The sequence below is a fragment of the Fopius arisanus genome, unplaced genomic scaffold, assembly GCF_000806365.1.
Source record: "Fopius arisanus strain USDA-PBARC FA_bdor unplaced genomic scaffold, ASM80636v1 scaffold00009, whole genome shotgun sequence".
NCBI classification, from domain to species: Eukaryota; Metazoa; Arthropoda; class Insecta; order Hymenoptera; family Braconidae; genus Fopius; species Fopius arisanus.
This window is the reverse complement of record NW_011887748.1, coordinates 479,714-502,286: the sequence shown is the minus strand read 5'-3', so window position 1 is coordinate 502,286 and position 22,573 is coordinate 479,714. Positions and strand designations below refer to the sequence as shown.

Here is a 22,573-nt window from a genome sequence, read left to right as displayed (position 1 = left end):
ATATTTTCATAATAACCTTTTTTACAGCTCTCGTCATTTCCTATAAAAAACGTTCACGCAAAAAATCCGCTATGTTCCTTCAATCTCGAGAAATCGGCAAAAAACTGGCCTCGATAAGAATTCACTTATCCTACCCCACCCCTTAGCGACAGAATGTTCGACAAATTTTCAAAAAAAAAAAAAAGATATCCCATTCCATTGAGATTTCACCCGGAGAAAAATAAATTGAGGTTTCACTCGTCCACTTTTCAGACTCTAATACCGTGCGAAGACTCTAGATTTCAGTGGCGTGAAATTATGCCCCAGTGGCTCCCTGTCATTATCCCTGGAGGAACCTCTACCATCGTATACATCCCTCAAATTAACGGTAGTCCCCCCTCACCCTTTCCCAAGAAGTTTCGATCTTGTTACTTTCAACGTTCACTCTTATGTATCACATCATGAATCTTCCCCCCAACAATTTTCGTCTTTTCAGCGCTGAAATTTTCGCAACAAAGAGGGATAACGTCTGCAGAACTTATTTTTTTCTTTCACTCTCTCATTTTTTATTTATTCATTTTTTCAATTCCTGAATGAAGCGTGGCTAATAGTAAGAACCGAATGAGACAAAACATTTTCGCTTTGAAGTGTCTTAGCACCGGTGGCTCGTCACGCGTATCTTGTTCGGTCCATTGAGGGCATTATGGTGTGATCCAAAGTCATCCTCATGATCCCCAAGAGGTGCGGCCTTTGTCCCTCCGTAGACTATTTTTTTTTTTTCCTCAATCATCTGTCCATTTTTTTCCTCCTTTTCTGCCTCGATGTTACATGGAATTACTTCGTTGTTCTGCCTCATCCCTGTGGTACCAGTTTATTCACTCAATGAGCACTTCCATTTGGAAAGATAATGAGCCTTTTATGGAATATTGGCTATTCTACCGCAACACTGGAATTTATTTCTAAATTAAACAACCGCTGATTTCTCTGTTCAGCTCGATTTTCAGGATCAGTTATGGAGTTGATGGGTCATGCCACTTTCACTTCACTGCGATTTACTCTTGTTGCTGAGAGTCTCGGTGACATTAATCATCGGTTTCTAAAATGAGATTAATTTCTACGATTCTAGGTCATGATGGGATAAAAAAAAAATGGAATGATTACAATCGTTGGGTCACGAATGAAATGTTGAATTATTTCTGCGCTATTGGAAAATTGCATTCGAAATTTTCACTAGAGTATAAAAAAAAATTTGGAACACAAAAAAATTGTTCATTGATGAATTAATTAATTGATTCAAATAATGAATTAAATTCAACGAATTACAGAAGAAATAGATCATAGGGAAATTAACATGTGTTTTTTTTTGTAATCTTTTTATTTATTTTTTCAGCGATTCGAAAAATAAAATGGACGATGAAAAGATTCGATTTCGAGTGAATAAGTCAGTGGTGTACGTTTTATAGGGTAGTACAACGAAAAAATATAGGGTACCTTATATTTTCCATTGGCCCTTACATTTGTGATGTGCAACAGAGTCCTGAATCATCCGACTACAATATACACGTATGTGTAAGTACAGCTTACTCGATCCTTATCTCGTTGCACCGTGTACAGAGTACTTGCATTGTGTTGCACATAGCGTTGTTACTCTTCTTGTAGAGAAGAATGCGACAAAAAATTGTACCTGATAAAGCCGGTGAGTGAAACATTTAGACTTCCGGAACTTGTCCCCTCACAGAGAGAAACATCCAATGAAAATTACCAGAAGAACGTAAAAATTACCTTTTGAATTATAATCTACGAGCGAAGTGAAGTTCAATAAAAAGTGGGAGTTGGAATAAAAATTGGATGAATCGTCACGTGAATTTTACCATTTGCACCGTAAAAATTACCCACCAGTCTGATGACGTACCGCTGGGTTGACAAGTCATTGCGTCATTTTTTCCCAACGATTGAGAAATTTTACGGAATAAAACGCAGACACAACACACTAGCCTCATAAAAATTGTTGAATGTTCATGAATTGTTTATTTTTGAGGCACAACAAGTCGAGAATTTTCAATGAGATCGTACTTCTTCGGGTAAAATTACGTGACAATTTCATACTTTTTTCAGTGATGAACTTGAGAAATAACTAAACGTTTCAGATTTATTTTTCCACCCGCATAAACAACCGAAAAACAATTCCTCATTCCGGATTATGTGAATTGTTTTGTGATTTTTTATCTCACCAAACGTGAGGTAAAAATGTGGAAATTTCACGCCCCATCATTCGGTGTAATCAACAGTTATGAGCCTCAGGTATATTCCATACTATTACCCGAACCTGATGTAGAGAAAAATGGAGAGGCAGTGATTTGTTGTTATTTCCTGAGTTATTTATCTTTCATCGTGAATGATTCTGGTGAATTTCCCTGAAAACCCATCACCTGGTGACGCACCTGGAAAAGGTGGCCGGCGATAATTAGAGAAGTGCAAGCGGTTAATTAATTGATGATTAAGTGACTCCAAGTGACTCGACAGTCTCAGTAAATCGGAGAGGCTGAGAATTTACTCGCCTGATTTTTTAGATAAAGGTGGGAAGATGAGATGTTAAGATCGAAGTTTAGGTTGAAATTATGAGCTCGTTATTGATATAAAGAGAATATACGATCTACTCCATTGATAAGGGATTAATAGTCGATTGATAGTAATCAATAACTTTGTTCTAATGAATAATACAATTGCATTAATAAAATTTATCTGTTATATTAGATTTCGAAGAGAATAATTTCAATTCAATTTTAAAGAAATGTAATATAATATAATATAAATATATAAATATTTGAATAATTATACATAAGTTTAAATAATCCTTTCAGAATGAATTTTCATTAATGGATTTCAATATATTATTCATATTATATAGAATTATATATGAATTATTGTGGAATTACATGAAGAATATATTGAATATATTGTTATTGTTAGATTTTATTTATTTATTTATTAAATTTACATAAAAAATGTTATTCTGAATTGAAATAAAATGACTCTTTAAATCATTTGAAATCAGGAATTATTATCATGAAATTTGATAAATAAATGAAAAATAAATGAATAAAAATGAAATAAAGATGAAAGTGAGAACAATTGGTGAAATGTAGAATAACAATTGCAAAATGAGGAGTACTTGAAGGTAAGAGTACATTTCTCACACACAATCACGTCGAGGGTAAGAATGACTCAGGGTAATGGGTTGACTGTTGGTCTCTCGTTTTTCCTGGGGATTTTGAAAAGCCAAAGGCATTCCCCGACGCCTTCTGATCACACCTACGATATCCTCATCTTCTTTTCCAAGCAGCGGCATGAGACTTCGTTCACTTGAGGCTGTAATCTCAGTGGTAAATCCACGGTCTAATAGCTGCCGATTCGACGGCAATATCTCTGATCACTGCACACACACTCGAGCTCAATAGCCATCATCAAGATTGAAATACACTATTCTCGTGGTTAACTAGGGGTTTCACTCTCAAACTAGCTCTGTGTGGTTTATTTCTTCACACAGAATTGGCGCACTATTTTCAATGGGAGAATATCACCGCCATTGTGTGGGAGTCATGGAAAATACTTGATGTACCGAGATCTAATGCTACCACTGACTTTTTTTTTTACAGCTTGTAATGGCTCGGGATTTACTCACGATGTTCTGCGGTTTTTTCTTAACGCGCGACGTGTATGGGGGATAAATGGAAAAAGTTGGATAAACATTCGGTAAGTTCCTCAACAGAATCCGAAAGTCTGACATGAAATCCTTTTGTCGAAACAATTTAACATTAATTTTACAATTTTTTTTAACTGTTCATGAGAAATGAAATTATTTTTCTCGTGGGATGAGAATAATTTTTGGAGTTCATTATAAATAATGTAAATATGTAACATGAATAAATATTCTTTAATGTTAACAATAATATCATTAGTCCATCGATTAATAAATTTTATTTATTATAATATATTTTATTTATATTTAAATTAATGAATTTTATATTTTTTCTAACACGAAAAAACTATTTCCAGTGCAAAGTGTATTGTTAATAACAAATTGAGGTTCAATGATATAGTTTAAGTGATCATAGAAAATGTGGAAATGTGGAAATGTGGAAATGTGGAAATGTGCCGTGGTCCTACCATAAATATTGTTTAATGTTGAATATAACATTGTTCATTGGTGGATTAATTAATTTATTAATTCTCACATGGGATAACGCATCGAGTTGATCGATGAAACAGGAGGATTTTATGAATGACCAGCAGCTTGGTGTCGGGTTGCTCCGACGATGACCCCATGCACACGGGTTTCCCTACGTCACGTATATAAACACACCCGGATTATTTATCGCTGCCCGGCGCACCTCGTTTAATTGTAAAATAATTCTTGTTTATAATCTTGACTTTTTTTGTGGGATCGGGTGTCTCAAGGGAAGGTATTCGCAAGGGTATCATGAGAATTCACTGAAAGATAAAGGACAAAGGAAATTTAGTACAGGTACTCGAACCATCGGAATTCTGTATTATGATTTATATCTCAGGATGATGAGTACTTGTATTAAATTCCAGAATGATAAAGATCCTCTATTATTTCTCAATCTATTCTCCAGCAATATTTTTCCCTAAAATCCCTGAAAAACAGAGATAATTCTTCCTAGACACCATTAATTTTAATCCTAATCAATAATCGTTGATCAAGATTAATCATTAGTACAGCAGTAATTGATCTCTCAACTCGAGGGGAAAAACCGTTCTTCGTGGAGTCGATGAAAAAATAGTATTTTATTGATAATTTAAAATTGAGTGATTGATATGACAAACTAGGCGGAAGTTTTCAAGATTGATTCCTTGAAAAATTAAAAAAATACTATGATGTAATGGAGATCCATTTGAATTTATATATTACTGTTGATAATCAGCTAGAGGTACGTGTTGTCTATTCTGTACACAGATGGTACGCTAATTTCAGGTACTGTTTTCTTTTTCTCTCCTTTTACCGGCAGTATAAAACCGATGATGACACAAACTGCGAAGTAAATTGAACAGACGAGTTAGTAATGTATTCATGAGAAAAAATACTGAAATCTTAAGGCTACGGATTATACGTAATCACCTAAGAGTTGAGCCATAGTAATTACGACGAAGGAGCCGCAGTATTTATCAATCAAATAACCAATCAATAGATTTCCGAAGACTCCACCTATCCTGCCCATCAACATGCCAAATGCCGAAGCTGTTGCTCTAGAATGAAAAAAAAAATTGACAACTTTTAATTTTCCAACCCAAATCCGATTTCTTCGATTTATCCAGGAATTTCTCCGAATCAGATAGAGATAGCGCATTTTTCATAATGACCTTTTTTGTAGCTCTACATCAGCTGCGCAAAAAAGATTATTATAAAAATTTTGATAGGAGCTCTCAATTCGGAGATATCCATTGAAGATTGACCGTTTTATGTTTTTAGTACTTAATTACGAAAATAACGAGAAATGAGAGGTCGGCGGTATTTATTGGTGTAACTTACCTGATCTGCGTGGGATATAATTCCGTAATAACTACTAAAACCAGGGCTAAACCAACTGAGGTGAAAGCTTCATAAAATGCGGATAAAATGAGATTTTGCGTTGATGATCGCACGAAAAATAATCCCGCCGTGATGAAGAATGCACCTGCGTTGTATGTTACTGCAAAAAAAGAGAATCATAATTTATTTATTAAGTTTCATAAAACATCGGGTGATGCGGAATTTTCTGATAATATATCTGAAGATTTACCAATGAAGAATTTGTATCCGAGTTTTTCTATGCAAAGTGGCACCAGAATATTTGTTGGTAAACAAGCAATGTTAATAATTAATGTATGCATGTAAACATTCATTGGAATTTCTGGTGAACATTCCACCGCTTTAACCTGCAGAGCAAAATAAAAGATCACTTTGAATTGCGAAAAGGAATCAATAACAAAATTGTTGATTTATCTCTGAGTCGATTTTTTAAAGATATCTCCGAAACTAAGGGAGATACCGAAATTTTTGTAATTATATTTATTATAGAACTAAGTTTTCTCCGCAAAAAATGTTATGACGAAAATCCGGCTATCTTCTTTAGATTCTGAGATATTCACCGAAAACTCGTCGATAGTCACAAGTGGCTTTTACCACTCCGTTACTGAAATGTTGATAAATTATTATTAATTGGGGAATTGTTTACCGTTAAGTTTGTGGGGACTTCATTAGGTACAACACTGCAGATCCAGGCAGATTCTCCTGGGAACATGGACTCGAAGTTCTCCAATCTTCGAACTAATTCTGGGAACCACAGAGTGAAGGAAAAATACGTTGAACCGATGCAGAATTGCAGTGCACAGATAAATGCAGTTTGTTTAAAAAATGGTGGTCTCAATAATTTTGCGGTGTTTGATAAAATTTCTTTGCACATCTGTCCGGTTCTCTCGGATTTAGAAAGAAAATGGTTTCTGCTCTCCCGAGCCTCCAAACGTGCGCGAAACTCACGGAGATCGTGTTTCGTTAAGGCGTCCTGTAAAATTTTTATTTATCAATTGCAAATCCTTCTCCAACCAGAATTAAAGATACGCAAATTGAAAATTTATTTAATTTAAATTAATTTCATTGTTGAAGCTGAAGGTGCATTTATTTGATTTGTTTTAATTTATTTACTTTTCTCACGGATTTTTTAATGAAATTCTGAACATGAAATGACGAAATTCCTAGAAATTTTCAGAGAAGAATTAGAAATATCAGAAAGAATTAAAGAAAGAAAAGTACGTACGAGATATTCATTGAATGGTTTCCCAGTGTTTTCTGTATGCATAACTTCAAGTGCTCTAGTAAGTTTTGCATCTTCTCCAATATCGGCGAGATACTTCGGGGATTCAGGAAAAGTCAATAGCCAAAGTGCCAAACCCGGCGCAAGTAGAGAGTACAATATAACAAAAAGACTCCACGAATGGAAGAAAAAAAAATCAGTTGTGTAAGTTAAATCTATAGGAATAATTGCCCAAGCAAAACCTGAAATCAAATTGTTAATTAAAAATTGCCTACGAGTTTTCCATCTTTCAATCGAATCAGCGGTATAACCAAATTAAATTTGATTGCTGAAATCGAATTTTTGAAAGCTGAGGTACTTTAAATATAAACAATTATATAAAAGTACCTGGTAACACCATTGTTCCCACTATCCACGCGACTTCTAAAGCACAAAGTACTTTGCATCTTAATTTCGGTGGTAAACATTCGCCGACATACGGGTATCCCACTCCATTTTGTGCAATCAGTCTAATTACATAAAAAAATTGAATAATTTAAATGAAAAAACAAATTTAATAGAAGAACCTAACGAATTCTTTAGAGAATTCTTTTGGATTTCAATTGAACTTTCCATTTGTTGCTAACAAATCACTTAAAAATCTCCAATAAAAAACATTAACTAAATAAAATTTCGATATATTTCCAGTAGAATTTCTACACCTCAAAGTCTTACTCATTTTTTTTATTTCATAACAAAAATAAAAAATCGGGTTTCAGGAAATTTGAGCGGAAAAAATTGACGAGTGAAATATCTCAGCAGAATGAATTATAATTATAAATTAAAGTAGAATAGAAATATTAAAATGGAATTCTATTGATTTGTTCGATTATGCCCTTAGTCTTACTGAAAGAGAAAAGCCGGAAAGTTAAATGGAAATCCAGTCGAGTTTTCCATCGAATTCCCTAGATTTTCTATTAAAAAATTCAGTCGAAGCAGGCAGAGTATCCTAGAAACATACGAAAATCCACTGAGGAATTTAAAAGCCAAGAATCCCCAGTAATTCGATACAATAGCTGATAGAGCCTCGAATAATCCCTGTGAGAATAGAGTAACAATCAGGGCCTTTCTTCGTCCACTCAAATCAGCCAGACACCCGTAGAAATAGGACCCAAAAATCATACCTGAAGTAAAAACACATGTGTGAATAAAATTATTTCGTTTTATCTTAAGCAAATGAGGTATAGTAAATAGAAATCGTCGATGAGACGGATCACTAGCCTCAGAACATGCAAACACACGTGTAGCCAAAAATAGAAAACTTTATTATTCGATTGATTGATTATCTAGAATTTTTAATACTTTTCTTACCTAGAAGAGGTGTTGCTGTTATTACTCCCTGGTCTAGGGTACTTAAATTAAAATCGCAAGAAGCTGCTGGGAATATCAGACTTATACTGGTCGTCACGAATGATGCATTTAGGACGATTAATGCACCTATCGCCACGACTTTTTTGGTGAACCTTCCGGTTCCTGTCAAGGAATTGTTTAATTATTGCTTCGATTATCCTTTTATTATCGATTTTTGGTACAATACCTGCTAGCTCGATTGCTGTATCGATGGATCGCTCCTTTGACAAGGCATCTAGAGACGAATATACATTTTGAACATTTTTTTTATTTCATTGAAGTTGTTTTTTCGGGCGGAGAGTAATTTACAGAATAATTTATTATAGAATTGTGGGAGGATTACGTTTTTTAAATAAAATGTGAGGATTTTCAGGGATTATTTATTGGCAATTGGAAAATTGTAAACGTCAATAAAAATTGTGTAGTTCTAACAAAAAAATTAATTGCAAGTGAACAATTTTAATTTACGAATTTCCAGGAGAATGTTATATCAATTTTATTGTCATTTTTAGACTCTAGATGTGTCTTAAAAATTATTTCTGGGCACTCACCATTAGGTTGTTCTTCGAAAGTCATTGCAATTGATTTTCCGCACTGACTGATTAATATTTATCAAAGAGTATAAAATATAAGAATAAATTTGGGGAGAAAATATTTTATACTTGAAAACTTGGGAGCACTCGCATGATGAAATTAATACGAATGGATGCTGTCAGTGTCATTTCAAACTATAACTATGATACACTGATTATCGATAATTTATTTTTCGGAGCTTGAATGATAAGACGTGCGTTGGTGTACGATACGAGACGTTATGAAGACTAGACTTTCGATAGGCGGCACAATTTTTCATTCCCCGTATGAGATTTTTCCTCGAGACAATCTGAGTATCGTTTCATCACGCTAATTATCCCCGTGGACTTTCCTGGTTTTCCACTTTTCCGGATTCCCAAATTTTATGAATAAAACAAAAAAGGGAGCGTCTGTATATTAATTAAGGTGAAGAAAAAATTTTAAGAACGTTAATTAAAAAATCATGAGACTAGAGATTATAAGTCGCACTTTACTCCCCTTTTGTTGAATAAAAAAAAGGGAGTGTGCACATAAATAATTCAGCAGAATGATATTTTTTTATATGCCATTAATTAATTAAAAATTTATCAAATGCAACGGATTATTTCTGGCGATTGAAGAAATATCTCTTATTTCTTTATAATTCATCGCATCGTCTTTTCAAACGCAATTTTCGCGGTGGAGAAAAGAATAATAACGATTCGCGTGTTTTTTCCTCATGTACATGATAAATGAAGAGAAATGTTGTGTAAATGGTTAACGCGTCATTTCCCAACGTTTAAAATTATACAACATTCTGAGTAAATCTGTAAAATGATTCATCAAGTCTATCAACATCTCCACGAATAAATGAATATTTTGAGTTTCATGTAGCGGTTATCATTATTAATTGCAGATCTGGTCGAATGATAAGTGGAAAACAACTCAATATTCAGTTTGCGAATTTCTGAACTTCATAAACTCAAAGGTTCGTTAATAAAATAAATATTTGTTTGAATTTCCACCAAACACTTGTCAATAAATAAATTCCTCAATTACCGTTTGAACTCTAAAAATCTTCTTTGGTTTTACAATAACAAAAATCAATTGCACTCGATATAATTGTTATTTGAATAAACAAGATTGATGGGAAACTAGTTAATTCTCGCTGGCCTTCATTCATCATTTTTCTCATCTTCAGATTGCTTGGCACAATTTTCAATCAAGTCAATTTATTGCTCATCCACGAATACGACTCGCTGTGTTATAATACTTGGCAAGTTTCCTGGTATTGTCTTACACTATATTAATGATATTCAAAGCGCATGTCTAGATATTTAATTGCTGGGTATGATGCTTCTGATCGACTAATCAACTGGTTAAGTAAAAAATGCAAATCTACTGAGATCACTAGCATTGCGTGTCAACTCATGGCGACAATTATTCATTACCAACTTCATTGAACTTCAGCCTTGAGGAATAAAAAACAGTCTGAAGAAATTATTTAATCCTGGCGTAAATATTCGAGAGAAATTACTTGTAAATTATTTCTATTATTTAACATACGTGACTACCTCAAGTACAACAATTAAATATTAAAAATAATAAAAATATCTCGTTTTGTCAGAGTTGTAAAAATGTAAAAACAATTAGACAAATAATATTTTTATTTGCCATTTGTATTTTTTTAAATTATCGCGTAAAATATTTGATTAGAATAATTATGAATATTAGAATACACTTTCAATTACACTTTCTCTGGCTGACACAATTCACTTTTCACGAAGAACTCGTACTTTTTGTTTTCCATTCCAGTATTTACAAATAGCGATTGCCGCACTATTAGGCGATAAGACGAAGTTCATAACATGTCACAATTCCAGGCAGTTAAAATATATGAATTAATAAATCAACTTTGTAAAGTTTGTCAGGCTGTCAGATCAGTGCAATTGCGAAACCGCAATCAACGAAACAAATCTCAATATTTAATAAAAAATCAGAAGCACGTCAGTAATAATCAGAAAATAATTGCCCCAATTATGTCGAAAGAAAACTAGCCACAGATGCTCTTAAATAATTATTATTCGATAGACACTTAATGCGTCATTAATACAGAAGGAAAATCAATAATATATCGACAATGTGTGAATATTGTGTCGATTTTTTGCTGTCTTGAATAATTCATTTCGCTAATGATCGATGATTACTCAAATCAATTAACTTTTTACCACAATGTGATAGTTGAATTTTTAAAGATTCAACTAAACATTTATTCTCTGTAATCCATAAAAAAATAACGACAGCTCAAAATTATTGCAAAGTGACTCACCATTGTGCGTTGGTCACCTGCAACTTATTCACACTCAGCAAAATACATTTATAAATGTCCACCTTGGCCAGGATAAATTCACTCTCCCTATTATACGTATATTGATACATGGATAGAAAATACATAGGGATTCAATGAAGCAGTATATAATGCCCCGACGTACTTGTTTATTTAGTTTGTAGTGCATTTCATTACGACCAGAAAAACGACGATTACCTTTTTACACTGGCGATTTATATTTTTTTTATTTATTTATCCTGGGAGACACCTTTTGTATGCGATGCATTAGGTATTGAGTACCTGTAATCCGAGGGACTGGAAAGAATCTGTGGAATTTTTATCAAGGGAGAGCGTCGATTGGCACGATTGACTCTAGCCATTGCTCGTTCGCATAAGGTATCCATCGCGCTTAATTAACAGCATCATGTAACATTTTATTATTTCAAGATGATTATTTTTATCTTCTTCTCCCTCTTCTGACTTTTTTTGTCAGCCCCGGATCGATGACCTCAAAGGAATAATTAAATAAGTGTAATAATTTGTTATTATATTTTATTGGAACAAATTTGTATTTTTTATTAACAACAATGCAGGAAAAATTGGCTATGTGTTGAAGTTGAAGGCATAATCTATGATTAATTAGTTATTAATTAACAAATGCTAATTCAGTAACGAAGTGGTAGACTAGGATAAGTGCATTTTTTTCGAGGTCAGGTTTTTTGTCAATATCTCGGAATTGAAGGATCTGAGCGAATTTTTTATATGAACATTTTATACAGAAAAAGATGAGAGCTACAAAAAAGATATCCATAAAAAAATTGGTATCTCTCCTCAATATCGAGATATCGGCTAAAAATCGGCCGCGAAAAAAATGCACTTGTTCTAATTTACCACTTTGCTACAGAATTTCACATTTGAATTCTTCAACAACAAATTGTTTTAAACAAATTGATTCGATTCAATATTCAGGACTCGCAATGAATTAATTCATTTTATTTGTTAGTTTCAAGAGAGTATTTTAAAGAAATTGACTGAATTTTTCTCTGAGTGCATGCGTTTTATTCGGCATAACTCGCGTGAATCTGTCGAGTTATAGAGGTATGCATTCCCACTGGGGAGAGGATTTTATCTGCGAATAGTTGGTAGAGAAGAGTTGAAGGTGCAGTTGTGTAGCGCAAATAGGTGCGTTGACCGGTGGTCAGCATGAGCTTTTGGTTTACGATGGAACCGAGTGACGTTTAATGCCTGGACGGTGCCCTTTGCAGCAATCCCTCCCTTTCGCACTATCTTCAGAATTTTTCTTTATATATTTCTCCACTAAACCTCTACCCTGGGACTCCTTCCGAATGTAATCAAAGATAATTTATCTTCGAATTTTAACACCCAGCCATTGGCTTCAGGGGTAATCATTTTTACCCCCCTGTCTTTTCAGGACACGGTTTACACACCTGTAAATCTTGGATCACTGTCAAAGTCTGCATTCGTCAATAAAGTGTTGAAAATAATTTTATGGACTTTTATAAAGAGAGAAATTATGTCTTTTTTTGACAAGCGAAAGACAAATTTCAGAATTTAACAGAATAAATACTTGAAACAATTATATTTTATACCTTATTTAAATATCTTATATACTATATAGTGTTTACATACCTAATATAAATATTATAATTCATAATTGTTATTAGAATCGTGTGAAAATCGATTTCTCATCGATATTCATCGAAAATCGAATATATTTAGATGAAATATAAAATATTTCTGTGCACTATAGAATAATATTATTAATAATAAATACAGAAAACTCATTTTTTACAACAATTTCGCTATTGAAAAAAAATTCAACAGTGTATGCCAGTAATTTCCTGATTTCTTAGAATGACTTTTAATTTAACCTTCCAATTAAATTAACATAACGAGACACAATAAATACCAAAAGTGCATAAAAAATTCCAGAAAACTAACGAACGTTCTTGACGATTAATGACTGGACTGGTGGTCCTCACAAGTCCACGAAAGACGTCTGATTGTGCAATGATGAGTGGTGGATCCACTCGGAAAGTCCTCGACTGAAGAGGAAGCGCCTAGACACAGCACCACGTGATGACTCCGGTGCTCTTGAAAATGCCAGAAAAAAAATCATAAGTACACGAAGAGGAGCTGAAGAGATAGAGGCAAAAGAAAAGAATTTAAAAAATGAAGAAGAAGAAGAAGCTTGTGCCGGTAAAACGTCAGAGACTGGTGAACATTAAGGATCTATTGAAAATGAGTTTCCAGAATCTCAATCTCATCTCCAAAAAGTCCAAGTTGATATAAAAATTTAACTCGATGTTCTCTCGAGACAGATGAAGTTGCTGTGACTGTCAAATAAATATAACCCCCCTGAAGAAAACCACAAGTCGTCGAAAATTTCATCATCCCACACATATTGCTGCAATATATATTCACCGTAGCAAAATTCTCCATCATTGGTGTATCCCCCAGAGTACGAGTTGAAAACTGCGTAGGCCCTCCAAGGCACTTCACTCACTTTTAATATTTATTTTTTCTCAACTCATTCTTTCATTCCTCCATTTGTTTGCTGTGTCCACTCTGCAAGTGCGAGAGACTCGGCTGGTTGAAATTAAACTGCTTCTTCCTGAAATTCACAGTGAGTCAGAGGGAGAGATTAATAAATAGAGAAAAAGATGAAGTGAGTTATCTCAAAACCCTGGGCCCCCCCCCCCTTTTTTTTTCATTAATTTTCTTTTATTTTATCTCATCGTTGCCGGCGGTGTGTGTCATGCCCGGATATGAAGAAGAAAGTACAAGGGGGTAAAACGGCACCGCAGTTGTGCGTTAAAAATGAAGACATTCGGATTGAGATATGATTCTGTATAAATCACCAGAGACCCCAGAGTTTCTGCATTATGCCATGCGTTATGCATTCAACCTACTTTTTTCTCTCATTCTCATATTTTATTTGTACCCTCTTTTATCACTGCACTTGCCAATCGATGTACATATGTTTATGCATTTTCACATAGGGCATTGGATTTTTGTTGATTTTCCGTGATTTCTCATCATTTTTTCCATTTCATTCCATTTTTCCATTTTTCCATTTTTTCATTTTCCCTCTTTTATCTTTTTTAAAATGAAAACAATAATAATAAACATTAAAAATCCAACGGAACAATAATCCATACGAAAATAAATAATAAATTTTCAATTAATAATCAATTTAATAAAAATAAAAAGAGGGCATTAATCAGTAATGTTGACATTATCGAATGAAATATTTATTTAATTGTTACATGTACATAATGATTATTTTTCACGATAACTAGTGTGAATACCCTATTTAATTAACGGACAAAAATTATTATTAATACGTAGACTCTAAATAAAAATGGAATTCCACGTTTGTCTCTTCAATTAATAATAATAATAATTAATAATTCGATTAATAATTAAATAATGATTACGATATTGCAATAGTTAATTGATTGAGGGGAGAATTTATTTATTATTTTATATTTATATAAAAATTCAAGAGTCGATGGTTGGAGCGTACGATACGATAGTCAAGGGACGATATATTATTATTATTTATTTATCCATATATAGCCGATTAGGCTCTTTACACATATTTGGTAACATCACAGCAGTTTTTGAGGACATTTTGTGTCCGAAAAAGTACATACATATATACCATAAAAAGATGATGGAAAAAACAAAACGAAAAGTTACGTCAAGGGACGATATACATTTTCAATAAAAAAATGTAAGAGAGACAAGAAAATGAACTGGTGGTCTATGCTGTGGAGTTTAGAGCGTATGTCAGGTCATTGCCGAGGCGATTTAATATAAATCGATAAGATGAATGGTACGCGGTGTCTTGTGACTGAGAATATGCATCCCTCTTTTAAACCCAACATTGCACATTGGCATACATGTATTTACAGGCGTTTAACATAATTCATCTCCGAGCGATAGCTCTCTCCATCTTTATCCCTTTTTCACCTCTTTATACTGGTATTCCTCGGGCTTTGTGCCGATCCACTCGATCGCTTCCTCTTTATACATTTTCCTTCTTTTATATCGGGTATGGATTTACTGAAAATTTTTAACTATTTTATTCCGCTATCCACACACGTCTCATCCCAACGGTTATTCAGAATTCATATAAATGCTAATGGTTAATGGTGGAATATACTAGGCGAAGGGGAGGCTGCTATCCGCTGATCGTCAATATTTTATCGTTTATGTGATAAATTATGGACGGGTTAGGTACACAGAAATTGTTGAGATTTTTATATTTCGCATTCTTGTCGGTCAATAAGTATTTAGTTGGTACTGATATGGATTATTTATTTGGGGGGGATTTTTTTTTTCAATTTTTTATATTATGTAATCATGTTTTTTCGTATCAGGTTATTTGGAATTGTTATAATTTATGGATTGTTTAATTGATGGATGGGATGGAATGATTTTGCGAGTAATTGTGGGAGAATCATTTGTGAAGTTTTCCTCGCGTTGTTGTGGGTATTTATTTTTTTGTAGGAATTCCAGAAGAATAGCAACATTTTGAGTTCATCCGATTTTTCTACGATTTTTTAAATTAATTATAACAGCTTGATGTGCGTTGTGAGAAATTTCGAATTGTCATAATTATAAATAAATTATTAATAACTCATAATTATGTTTCAAAAATCGTTTAAATTTTTTATAGAAATAGAAGTAAAAGCGATTTCCGAAAAGAAAAAATCCTGAAATAATTAATTTAAATAAAAATCTGCAATTCGACAGTAAAAATTCACATTATATTCACAAATTATAAATCGAGATAAATTAACTAAAATTCTGGTGATTAATTAAATTTTCAGGGTATCTCTCTCGCTCTGTCTGAAATTTCATAATGATTTAATTGAAGTTCATTGAATTGGCTTTGTAGTCTAGGAATGATTATCTAGCCCACGAATTCTCGGAGGATGTGCTCACAGGGGTATAAAATTTTCATTAGATTGATGTCCCTGCATTGTATTCCTTTAACATGAAAGAAGGTAAAAAACCAGCGATATCTCGAAGCACGAAAATAAATGGTGGAGATCGAGAGAGTAGTCAGTGCCACTTGATATTGCTTGGTGTCTCTTTTGTTCGCCGCTAAGGATTTACTGTGCGTCCACGGTGGCTCCTATATATGTATATAAACACCGCCATTTTTATTTCTTATTTAAATGAAATTCACAGAATCGAAGGACTTTTCACAGAGAAAAAATGACGCCAAACCCGTGACTAGATTTCCCACAATTCGCATTTTATGCACTCCGAACACTTCGAATTTTGCGCGGGACTTTATATGGGACCATTTATTTATCTCTGCAAATACAAATGGAATTAACTGATATTAAATAATGTGATATGAATAATTATGGTGGATAAGAAATTTGCGGCATGCACGGAGAGAAATATTCAGTAAAAATTACGGAACGATTCGCATAATTTGAAATGAGGAATAGTTTTTCGGGGTTTTATGGGAATGGAAGTAAATAACTCTGAAACGTTCAGTTATTTCTCAAGTTCATCACTGAAAAAAGGATGAAATTGTCGCGTAATTTTACCCGAATAAGTAAGATCTCACTGAAAATTCTCGACTTGTGCCTCAAAAATAAACGATTCATGAACATTCAACGATTTTTATGAGGCTAGTGTATTATGTCTGCGTTTTATTCCGTAAAATTTCTCAATCGTTGGGAAAAAATGACGCAATGACTTGTCAACCCAGCGGTACGTCATCAGACCGGTGGGTAATTTTTACGGTACAAACGGTATAATTCCCGTGACGATTCGTCCAATTTCTATTCCAACTACCACTTTTTATTGAACTTCACTTCGCTCGCGGATTACAGTTCGAACCGTAATTTTAACGTTCTTTTTCTGGTAATTTCCATGAGATTCTTCTCCCCGTCTAATTGAATTTTTTGCGCATCACGAGTTCGGTGAACAATTTTGATTAATTGCGGTATTTCTATTATTTAGAAATGGTTTTTCATCTGAAGTACGAGGAGAATTGTATCTTGCTCGTGGCCTCTTTTCTCATTCTCTCGCAATTTCTCTTTCTCGGTGCCCTGTCCGCCTCGAGAAAATTAAAACCCAAGGTGTACGCGGTCATAAAGCTTCCTTGCGATCCGGTAATTACGTATAGGGTTTGTATTATGAGCCCCATACCACCCCGGCTTCGATATGTACGGATGTACATAACGTACATCATATAATATGCCGAATGACTGCAGCATAACTTTACGACACTTCTTGCAATCTCATGTGCGATACAAAAAATAGAAAAAAAAAATTAAAAACCCAGCATTTTTCATAACCCCCTCAATTATTGCTTCTTTTCCACATTCAGATCGCCACAGAGAAAGAAAAGATTTCTCGTTTTGAAATTGATCGTAATGAAAAAGACTACCAACTCTTAAAAATCATTCTCAGTAATTACCTCCGGGATAATCAATCACCGGATCGATTTCACCATGGAGTGCACTCTAGATTTAATTGTAGGGAATATCTACGATTTTTTATGGATTTTTTTTTATTTAGAAGCGAAGTGGTGAAAGGAGATACGCCGCCTTTGAATATTGACTGGTTTTTGATGAATATCTCAGAATCTAAGAAAGATGGCGAAATTTTTGTCATGACCTTTTTTGTGGAGAGAATTTAGTTCTACAACAAATGTAATTATAAAAATTTCGATATATCCGTTAGTTTCGAAGATATTGTTAAAAAACTTAATTAATACTCATGTCACCTCATCTCAGTCTCACTTCCTTACTAAATTAAAAAAATTACCCTTTTTTCCACTGAAAAATAATGAAATTGTTGAAAACCTAGTCATTAACTTCTCTAGATTTCCAATCAATCGAAAAGTCAATCACACTTCATAAAAAAATCCATCAAAACCTCAACGCTCCAAATTTCAAATACGAATAATAAATTCAGAAAACGTTTTCAATTAAAACTCAACGATTCCTCCCATAATTATAAATTCATAAAACTGTGACTGAAATTAAAATAATCTTTCTACCAGTACAGTCCTTTCGGAGTCTTTCCGAGTGTAATGCATGCGCAAGTGAAGAAAGTACTGGCATGATTGCACACATTGCAATTGTAATAATCGAAAATGCTGCAATCATCTGTCTCTCCGCGCTCTCGCGTATCCGTACTAATTTCTCGAATAATTCAAAATAGATTTTCATGGGAGGAGGGAGAGTAATGGTTCTTCCGTAAAAATGGTGATATTATAAATCTCGTGATGCACATGGTATACAATGAAGCCCGAGTATATAAATTCCACGAGAACGTCCCCCATGAGCTGAGATACACAAGGGGGTACATACCATCGGTAACGAATGGGCCGTGTGTGGTTTCGACTATCCCTCGAGATATGACGCCACAGTGTCTTCTTCTCTCCTTCATCTGGCATTATAGTGCGTATCTCCCTTTTTTCCACCTCTTCTCTCTCTCTTTCTTTTTTTTTCACCCTTTTTTTATGGCGTTGCGTGTGTGTATCCGATGCGTCCCGATAGGGCGGGACACGGGCATAAACAATTGTGCACAACGGCCTCGCCCCTTCCGATGTGCATCCACCAAAAAAATTGCTCGATAAAGTGAGAAAAAAAAATGAGACGAATAAATCAATGCGCGGGGAAATTGAAAAGTTTGTGATGCATTGGTAAAATCCGGAAATTGCGGGATGTAATGGAAATTCTGGGTCAAATACTGGGTGAGAAATTCTCGGAAATTGTTTTAATTGTAATGGAATTGAAATTTACATTGAATCGGAAAGTCGAGGATATTTTAGAAAGAGAGAGATTGGGAAAAGTGAATTGTACACAGAGATAAATCCAGATAAATTCATTTTTACCAATGAATAATCAGGATAATTTTTTTAATCCTTGATTTTTTCCTAGTTTTTATTTTATCATTATGTCTGAGGATTAATAAATGCGTTTTTTAAGGCGAGACATTTTTTTTATGTTGAAGAAGATTTCTAGGATTTATCAACTCCTTTTGCGAATCTAGAAACTCCAGTTTCGAATTTATAATGTTTTATTATAGCATCAAGGAATTTTATTCGATAACTAATAGAATCCAGTAGCTACAAAGTACTTTCTTCTAATTAAATAACTATACATACTTTATATACTTTATATACACATACTTTCTTCTAATTAAATAACTATATAAAATTGACTCCTCCATTCTGTCACTTTTAAATATAGATTTCCCGCGCGAATTTCCGCGCGAAAAACGCGTGTATTAAAAATCAATAATTGCAGCAATTGACGTAACCCTAAATAATTCATATTTAACTTGTAATATTTTCCAAGTTGTTCCAGATATTCTAATATATATTTCGTTGCGGGGGGAGGCAGTCCAGGGGGAGACGATGCCAAGGGATTATTGTACGGAATACATAGCACATAGGGTATGTAAAAGTCATGGATACACGGTTCATACCGGTACATACGATATACCAGTTAACCGTGATATTTCAGCGAGCTGTGAGTGTCTAGGAAGTAAAATGCTGGATTCTCCTTGTTCCTCGAGGGCTGGACCATTGGAGCCGCGTTGAAGGTTGCAAATGCCAGAGCCAACGAAAGAGACGTGCACCAGTGTGCGGATGTTTGTTATTTATGCGTGTGCACCTCAACTCGGGTGGGAAACGCTCGTCTTTCTACATTATACCACCATTATGTGTGTACATTATATCGCAAAATATCGATAAAGCATGGATTATCATTGGAATTACTTCCCCCAGCTCAATGATAATAATATAAATAACGGAGTAGTACTGATAAAAGTTTTGTCACATTTTACAACTCGGTTGTTATTAAGATTATTCATTTGTTAATTTATATTATTAATGCTTGTGGAATTGATATTATCGGGAAAGTAGTACAGAACTGCGTGTGGGTGTACGGGGACAAATACTGGAGCAGATATTCGGGAAAAATCAAATGTTTATGTTTGTTTAATATTTTATAAATATTCAGGAAAAATTATACTATTTGCATAGTTTTATGGGAATGGGAGAAAATAAATCTGAAACTTGAAGTTATTTCTCAAGCTCGTCACTGAAGAAAGTATGAAATTGTCACGTAATTTTACCCGAACAAGTAAGATCTCACTGAAAATTCTCGACTTGTTGTGCCTCAAAAATAAACAATTCATGAACATTCAACGATTTTTATGAACTGGTGTATTGTGTCTGCGTTTTATTCCGTAAAATTTCTCGATCGTTGGGAAAAAATGACGCAATGATTTGTCAACCCAGCGGTACGTCATCAGACTGGTGGGTAATTTTTACGGTACAAATGGTAAAATTCCCGTGACGATTCATCCAATTTCAATTCCAACTCCCACTTTTTATTGAACATCACTTCACTCGCGGATTCCAGTTCGAACCGTAATTTTGACGTTCTTCTCCTAGTAATTTCCATTGAATTTTTCTCTCCCTGCAGTGATGACGATAAAAATTCGGAAAATTGCTTGAGTCGAGCTAGACAGGAATATCCACTGGGGTGAAATAAAGAATGGCTTTTGAACCACTGGAGGATCGGCTCTATTGGCATGAGAACAATGGCCAATGGCCCCAGTGGATGTCTAAAATCCAGTGGCAAACAAATAGCCAATTAAAATTCCGCGTGCAAAGGCAAACGCTCACTTACCCGTATATACAGTGGTCTATATACAAGTCTATGTATCTGCGGCATGCAAGTCCAGCATGAGGACTCCCTTTATCCTTTGTAGTCCAACTTTTTATCGCCATGTCGTTCACACGATGCCATTTACTCCTCGGTTTCCTCAAAGTTTAAAAAAAAAAAAAAACACCGGAGTAACATCTATAATATATCAATGACAACCTTGTCAATAGTATTTCCTTTATAATCTTATCCCTAGGTGTATCAGATTTATTTTTATCAGTCCGAGAACATCACAACATTGTAGCAAGACCAGCGGATTTTTCATCCCATTTTTTGCAAAACAATTGCAAAAAATTCATTCAACAAAAAATATACACTCGCGGTTCATTATCCCGATTATTTTCATTATCTTCATTATCTCTATTGCTCTTATTACCATCACCTTTATTTTTATTTATATCACCTCATGATTTAGATTTTAATTTGTTTATGCTCTTATTATAAATATTCTAACCCCCTCCATAATGACTTTTCAATAATAATAAACATTAAAATACGCGAGTTATTATAAAACCAGTTAATAAAAACAATTGTTTTTCTTAATGAATAAATAATGTATTGATGAATATCAATTGATTATCCATAATTTACACTTAAATCAATTAACAATCATAATTTCAATAAAAAATACAACAAAAAATTATTACCAAAAACATCTTAACAAATTCCTCGAAATAAGTGAATATGATCTTCAGATTGCTATCGATCATTGAATTTATTGACACTGAGCATGAAGCAAGGGCCGAGGGTAAATCACGTAAATAATGATTTGCACCGAGGATATCGCCTTTTAATTTACCCCGACAATTTTTTTATTATCACTCGCGCAGATAAGAATCGAGGATAAAGGCAGATAATTGTACCGCTGATTGCGTACATTATTGGCTCGTATATTATTTGACGCGATTCAATATAACTTTTGGTGCGAGCTGAGAGAATCATTTGTATCTACCAGCTACCTATGGGCCAGTAAGGGCTTGAGGTTTGTGAGATTCTATCTCGCATCATAAAGGGCTGAGAGGATGAGAATGAAAAAAATCAGAGAGTCTGAATGGTTACGGCACGCATTCGCGGTATCGATCTGTCGATCTGGTGGGGGATTGGATGGAGGGGGGAGGAGGAGATTTGCTCGTCATTTTTGTTCAGTGATTATTAATGTTAAAATTGAATGCCATTGGTATACCCCGAGCAAACCTGTCGGTGGACCCACGTGCGATGTAAAAAATCGGCACCGAGGGAGGCCACCATGTGGCCAATACCTGGGATCCTGAGGTGGAGAACTGATCGCCATCGAAAAAATTCGGACCCGTTAAAAAATACGACGGCGCTTCCGATTATTATCGATACGCGCACTCAAGGTCTTACCATAAATTGCACTCGTCCTTTATCGACGACTCCTTTAATTCGCATGTTAATACAATTCTCTTCTTTTGTATCTTCTTGCACGTTTTTTATTCAATTTTATCAATGGGGATTGAAAATAAATAATCAGTCTAATGTGGATAAAAACGCTTATTTTTTAATAAAAATTTATTACTCTGCTGATAATAATTGCGCAATTGGGATTCGATTTGATCTTTGATATATATTTTTTCGAAATGTGTTAACGACTTGAAGAATGTTTATCTAAACTATAATTAGCAATCAATCAATCAATCAATCAATCAATCAATCAATCAATTATGCTATTGAATAATGATTTTGATTTTCTTGTAAAAAATTCTGTAATAATACCTGCACCAGATTTTTTAATTACACAAAAGTGGAAT

General features: G+C 34.1%; 1 protein-coding gene and 2 long non-coding RNA genes across 3 annotated transcripts; 1 reads left to right on the top strand and 2 right to left on the bottom strand.

The window, feature by feature from the left end:
- Positions 1-1,473: 1,473 nt before the first annotated feature.
- Positions 1,474-19,891, top strand: LOC105274018 (uncharacterized). Its single transcript, XR_892968.1, has 3 exons — positions 1,474-1,548; positions 19,437-19,525; positions 19,596-19,891. It is a non-coding gene; the product is annotated as an uncharacterized lncRNA (long non-coding RNA).
- LOC105274016 (synaptic vesicle glycoprotein 2C) lies at positions 4,770-9,089 on the bottom strand. Its single transcript, XM_011316805.1, has 11 exons — positions 8,732-9,089; positions 8,368-8,415; positions 8,142-8,303; positions 7,792-7,954; positions 7,179-7,300; positions 6,795-7,033; positions 6,216-6,542; positions 5,781-5,916; positions 5,531-5,690; positions 5,120-5,247; positions 4,770-5,032 (listed from the first exon to the last, which is right to left on the bottom strand). Exons 1-11 carry the CDS (start codon positions 8,754-8,756, stop codon positions 4,926-4,928), a joined length of 1,617 nt encoding a protein of 538 aa, XP_011315107.1. The 5' UTR covers positions 8,757-9,089; the 3' UTR covers positions 4,770-4,925.
- Positions 12,907-20,893, bottom strand: LOC105274019 (uncharacterized). The gene is made up of 3 exons (XR_892969.1): positions 20,769-20,893; positions 13,507-13,696; positions 12,907-13,175 (listed from the first exon to the last, which is right to left on the bottom strand). It is a non-coding gene; the product is annotated as an uncharacterized lncRNA (long non-coding RNA).
- Between the last annotated feature and the right edge of the window lie 1,680 nt (positions 20,894-22,573).